The sequence below is a fragment of the Vigna unguiculata genome, chromosome 8, assembly GCF_004118075.2.
Source record: "Vigna unguiculata cultivar IT97K-499-35 chromosome 8, ASM411807v1, whole genome shotgun sequence".
Lineage (NCBI taxonomy): Eukaryota > Viridiplantae > Streptophyta > Magnoliopsida > Fabales > Fabaceae > Vigna > Vigna unguiculata.
The window spans coordinates 1,499,777-1,504,970 of NC_040286.1; the positions used below are offsets into that span (position 1 = coordinate 1,499,777).

Below are 5,194 nucleotides of genomic sequence, written 5' to 3' on the forward strand. Positions count from 1 at the left end.
GAGAAAATTAATTTTCTCTCTTTTTTTTCTTCTTCATTGTGAATTTAAGTAACACATTTTTCAGTATATTTCTATTTTTCTCTCGTGTTTTTTCTTTCTATTCAAACAAAACACAACATAAAAGTATAAGGTGTAAAAAGCTACCAAAAAAATTATAGAAAATAGGTGTAAAATAAGAATTCAATGAAACTAAAATGCATTTCTATTTTATTTTATGAAAAAGTTCATTCCAGTAGAACAATATATAAAATAATTTTCAAACGAATAAATGAACTGAAAATGCATACATTAAAATCTCAGGGCTAACCCATTATTTATCTAGCCTTTAAAATGAAAATAAAATCAGGCATTTTTAAATTAGTAAAATAAATTATTATAATTGAAATATAACGTTTCTTTTCAACAAATTAATTTTTTAAAATATTTTTTCAGTTCTAGATAACAAGGTGTAAGTTATTTTTCCATCAAAGAGAGGAAAAAGTATAACTATAAATACAAAAGGAAGAGAAAACAAAAAACAAAATAAAAAACATTTCATATGAAAAGAAAGAAAGTCGTAATAGATATGATGAAAAAAACTTATTTTTGTACAAAACAATTTGATTTACTCTCTATTACCAATTATTCAGTTAAATAATTATAAATATTTTTTAGAACCTACAGGCACCTTACCTAGGCCTGGCCCTACTTAATAATTCACATCACGGCCATTATCACTTCACCTTATTTTTGCTAAAATTAGTAAGTTATTTAATTAATACTCTGCACACTGTTAACTACTACATTATTTGTTTAAATATAGATTGAATCCCAAATCTTAGTTGATTATAGTTAATCAGGTTTTTTGTTTTTTTGCTTTTGTTTTAACTCAATAAAAATAAGATGAAAAGAATATTAAATTGTGGCATTCTTTGATTGGAAAGAGATATTATGATTAGTCAAATTGATGACCCTTCAAACTGTCGTCATCGATTTGGACCAAGAACGGCGAAAAGCTTTTCCTTTACCTTCTTTTTGGGAGTGTTTGAAACTTTTTCTTTTTCCATATTCTCTTTCGTGGGTCAAAGATTGAAGCTGCCAAAAAGTTATGTTTCTCAATTTAGATGAATCTAACTAAATCATACAGCATATTGCAGGCACAACAATTTCAAACCCTAGCATGATCAAAAAATAATTTGTACATTTTCACAAAATTTGTCACTCAAGTGAATAGATAAAACTACTATAAAACACTGGGTGCTGCATATGAAATAAATACACAAAAAATTGAAATTGCATTCAACTGCAATCTATTAGGACTCTTTAAATAAAATCCCATCAATAAGCATTGCAATCCCAGAAATGAGAAACCTTCCCTGCCATTGTTTATAAGATCACTCTCTCACAGTCGAAGCAGAGCTTCAGTATGTCTTTGTTTCTAACCGTACCCATAGAAAAGAAGGTGAAAAAAAGTGTTATAACCAGAAGAGATCAAGTTACTCATTCACAGAAAAAAAAAATGGTAAAAATAGATGCTGAAGATTAAAAAATTGAATAGATCATCACCAAGAATGGAATCTTTTTCCCTTACGAATCATTGAACCATCTTTTTAACAAAATATTTAGAATCTTGAAAGTAGAGGGGTTCATTTCCCCAAGCAACCCATCCAGCCAAAATCTCTCTAGCAAATAGTTCTATACATCGAGGAGGTTTGGGTCCAGGAACGTGCTCCAGTAATAAATCTGACCAATATTATGAGGAAGAAAAATATTCATTCAAATCATGTCTAACTTTCAGTGCCACTGATTGTTTAGAAATTTAAAACACCACATTAGACAGACAAGGATACCTGCAATTTGGGGTTTTCTTGAGTAATCCCCGGGAATGCTCATAATCACCCGATCATTCTTCACAGGTTTAAACTCTGATAGATTATCAGTATTATTTACCTAGAAAGGTGCATAAGAGCACAACTGAGTGCTATGAACAGAAGGGGGTGTCTAATAGTTAGAAGGCTTAATAAATAAACTACAAAATCTAACCTTCCCAGGACTATATCCCAAGATCAGGCATTCATACGGCCTATGATGGAAGAGATCTAAATCACAAATCAAGGATCCATTTTCTTTCACCTGCAATTGACAACAAATAATCACAGCGATTGGAATGACACCATAAACTCATGCCAATTGCCAAGGAAATCGGGTAGTAATTGAGCTGAGAGGTCACCTTTAACCAATAAAAAGTAGCAGCATAGCTGACTCCCCAGGCAGGAAAAAGCTCTCTCTCAATGAAACATCGTAGCTTCTCTCTGTTGGTCACCCATAAGGCTACAAGTGCTCCTTCAGTGTGAGTGAGTTGCTTAATAGGAAGGGATAAAAAATACCTGTTGGGCAAGGTTTGGTACCTACAGTGATTACATTGCGATCAAGTTCGTTTAAATAAGCTGCATTTTATGAACCAATTTAAAATGAGTAACAGTTATTGAGTTCAACAATAATATATATATATATATATATATATATTATTCAATGATGGACCCTCCCCCAAATTCCAAGAAAGAACCCTCTTCATTAATTCATTAAAGAGAAATGTATCTGAACTGAACAATAAAGTTCAAAGAGAAGCATGGCATATCCTTAGGCGATGCAGGGATGAGTTACATCAATGAGACATTATATGTAACTCTACTTCAATGAGACATTATATGATAAAGGAAATTCGGAAACTTTACTTCAATGAAACATGGTATGACTTTTAGCATACCTTGATTTTTGGTGGGCACTAGCATTTTCCCAAGGCGGATCCACCATTATGAGGTTGAAGCCAGAATCAGCATGAGCTGCATAAATTTAATCAAACAAAAGCGCAATTAAATATTACACCCTCATTACTTGACCACCTTAACACAAAAGATACAATTGATTCGTGGCTGTGAAGATTATGCAATTGCATATTATACCTCAGTATTTGACCAGCTTAACACAAAAGGTACTCAAAAAAAGGCCACATAAAGAATTTCCGCAAAAGGAATTTTATTTAAAGATCATACAGGCAGTCTGGAAATACCTTCCATCCATCTAGCATAATTTGATTAAATTGAAGATAACTCCATTACCATGTCACCGAACTTTTTAGTATTAATTCAAAGACATGAGAAAGAAAGAGAATGACATGTAGTTAGAAAATTGAGTTTTATATGCAACCATTACCAGGAATTAGATTGCGAATCTGTCCCAGATCAGACTTCCACATATGAAAACAAATAAATATTATAAATGTAAGATACACAGAATCGGATCAAGATTTAAAAGTTTAATCAAATAAAAACCTAAGAATCCTCAACAAATAAAATGAGCCAAAGAAGAAACCAAAGTAGATACAAACTTTGAAAAGTAAACACATCCCAACTACAACCATGCAGGTTGTAACATACCATGTAAAAACAACTCTCCCGAGGCATTACATAAGAATTGCTCAAAATTTCAGCCACTGCATCATCCTGGGTGTCATTTGCAACCAAATTATTAAAAGCACGGACTACCTTCTGTACACAGCATTGCCCACCGGGAAAGTCTGAGAAACCAAAGAATTACATTTACGCAATAAGCAATTTTGTTCACCAGCTAACTCCACACAATCCAACTAACAAAGACTCAAACATTATGCCAATGACAGAACTAACTCAATCTAATACTTAGCCAGCCAACACAGATAATTTTTTCTATGAACACTTAGAAATATATAAGAACGTAAAATGATGAATTGAGTTACTATCATAAGTTAAAACCAACTTATGCACTTGTCTAACTTCTCCAAAAGTTTAAGTTCATATAGATTTTAACAAATGAGAGAAACTTAACTAATTTCTTCGCCTATGAATCTCTTCAAATACATTTTTCCATAAGCACTTCAGGGAAAAGTAACGGATGTTATATGCAGAATCTGTCCCATTCCTCCCAAAACCGTTATTTCCTTCACTTTTCGAACAGTTTTTCCTCAATTTCTTTACAAAATTATAAAAACAATAACAAGGTGATCTTATTTCATTCCACATTTAACTTGTCATTAGTAATACTAATCCAAACAAGACCTTGCCAATGAACTCCAGTAAGAACAAAAAACACTAACCATCTAAATCCTTTGGGAGCGGGTGAGGATCAGCGTCATTGTCACTGACACGTAAACTTAGCGTTACCTCAAGATGAGGCGCCACGTGTCCCAGGTCAACGAAAGAGCGTTGACCACCGTCACACTCCTTCGTTGAGCAACTCGATTCACTCTTCAGAGTTTTCAAAGCATTCAACACTTCAGCTGATTTCAGCAAACACTCGTGCGCCGCCAACAACAGTGGCCTCGCTTCCTGCACAAAACCCACACGTGCCAACGCAATTAAAATTAATTAATTAATCAAAGTCACAAATAATAGTAATTCTAATAATAATAACTATATACTCCGTTACTACCTGGTGACGCTGTAGAGCAATTAGCTCTCTCTCGTTCAACGGTCGAGATTCTCTCCGTTTCCGTTTCCTGAGAGAGGGGGTGACGGTGGAGGAGACGGCGTTGGGGGTTGTTTGTGTTTTGAAGAAACGAGAGTAGTAGACTGAGGGAGAAACGCTGAAACGGTGGTAAAAACGGTTGAGAACGCGGACGGAGTCCACGAAAACGGCGTTTGAATCATCGAAGGAGTATACACCAGATTCGTAAAACAACGAAAGTTTCTGCGAGTTGTGTTCTTCTTCCATGCCTCACTCACAGACTCCTGCGAGCGTGAATAAATGGGTTGGGCTTTTAAAATTGAGCTTGATGTTGGGCTCTAAAAATTGGACCGGGTCGACTTAATCTGCATCCTACTTTAGGCTTTTGTTTCCTGCACCCCACAATTACTATATTCACCCCGTAGTAATTAATAAGGATAGAAAATACTCAAACTAATATTAAAAACCTAATTCTATTTCATGTTTAATTTAAAATATCTTTAAAATTATGTAATGTGAGATACAAATTTAACTAATAACTTGTGACCTGTGAAATGTACAATCGCAAAAAGAATTTTAAACCTCTATTTTTCCATTAATACATTGGGTTTTGTGTACATTCTAGGCCCATAAGTTTTTTTTTTTTTCTGCAATGTCCAATTTTGCAATGAATTTGGTTTTATGTGCTGGAATCCATATTTAAACAACAAGAATATAATAAATAAAATGTTAA

At 33.7% G+C, this 5,194-nt stretch overlaps 1 protein-coding gene across 1 annotated transcript; it reads right to left on the bottom strand.

The window, feature by feature from the left end:
* Window positions 1-1,430: 1,430 nt before the first annotated feature.
* LOC114194247 (methyltransferase-like protein 2) lies at window positions 1,431-4,754 on the bottom strand. The gene is made up of 9 exons (XM_028084371.1): window positions 4,447-4,754; window positions 4,112-4,343; window positions 3,417-3,556; window positions 3,193-3,226; window positions 2,747-2,822; window positions 2,210-2,387; window positions 2,023-2,112; window positions 1,830-1,929; window positions 1,431-1,722 (listed from the first exon to the last, which is right to left on the bottom strand). Exons 1-9 carry the CDS (start codon window positions 4,726-4,728, stop codon window positions 1,574-1,576), a joined length of 1,281 nt encoding a protein of 426 aa, XP_027940172.1. The 5' UTR covers window positions 4,729-4,754; the 3' UTR covers window positions 1,431-1,573.
* Between the last annotated feature and the right edge of the window lie 440 nt (window positions 4,755-5,194).

What these genes read in the sequence shown, in the direction of transcription:
- LOC114194247 (XM_028084371.1), bottom strand. Translation starts at nt 4,728, where the DNA reads ATGGAAGAAGAACACAACTCGCAGAAACTTTCGTTGTTTTACGAATCT. An exon ending in GCTCCCAAAGGATTTAGATG is followed by an intron (nt 3,557 to 4,111) that starts GTTAGTGTTTTT and finishes TTGGTTTCTCAG; the next exon opens with ACTTTCCCGGTGGGCAATGC. An exon ending in GGGAGAGTTGTTTTTACATG is followed by an intron (nt 3,227 to 3,416) that starts GTATGTTACAAC and finishes CATATGTGGAAG; the next exon opens with TCTGATCTGGGACAGATTCG.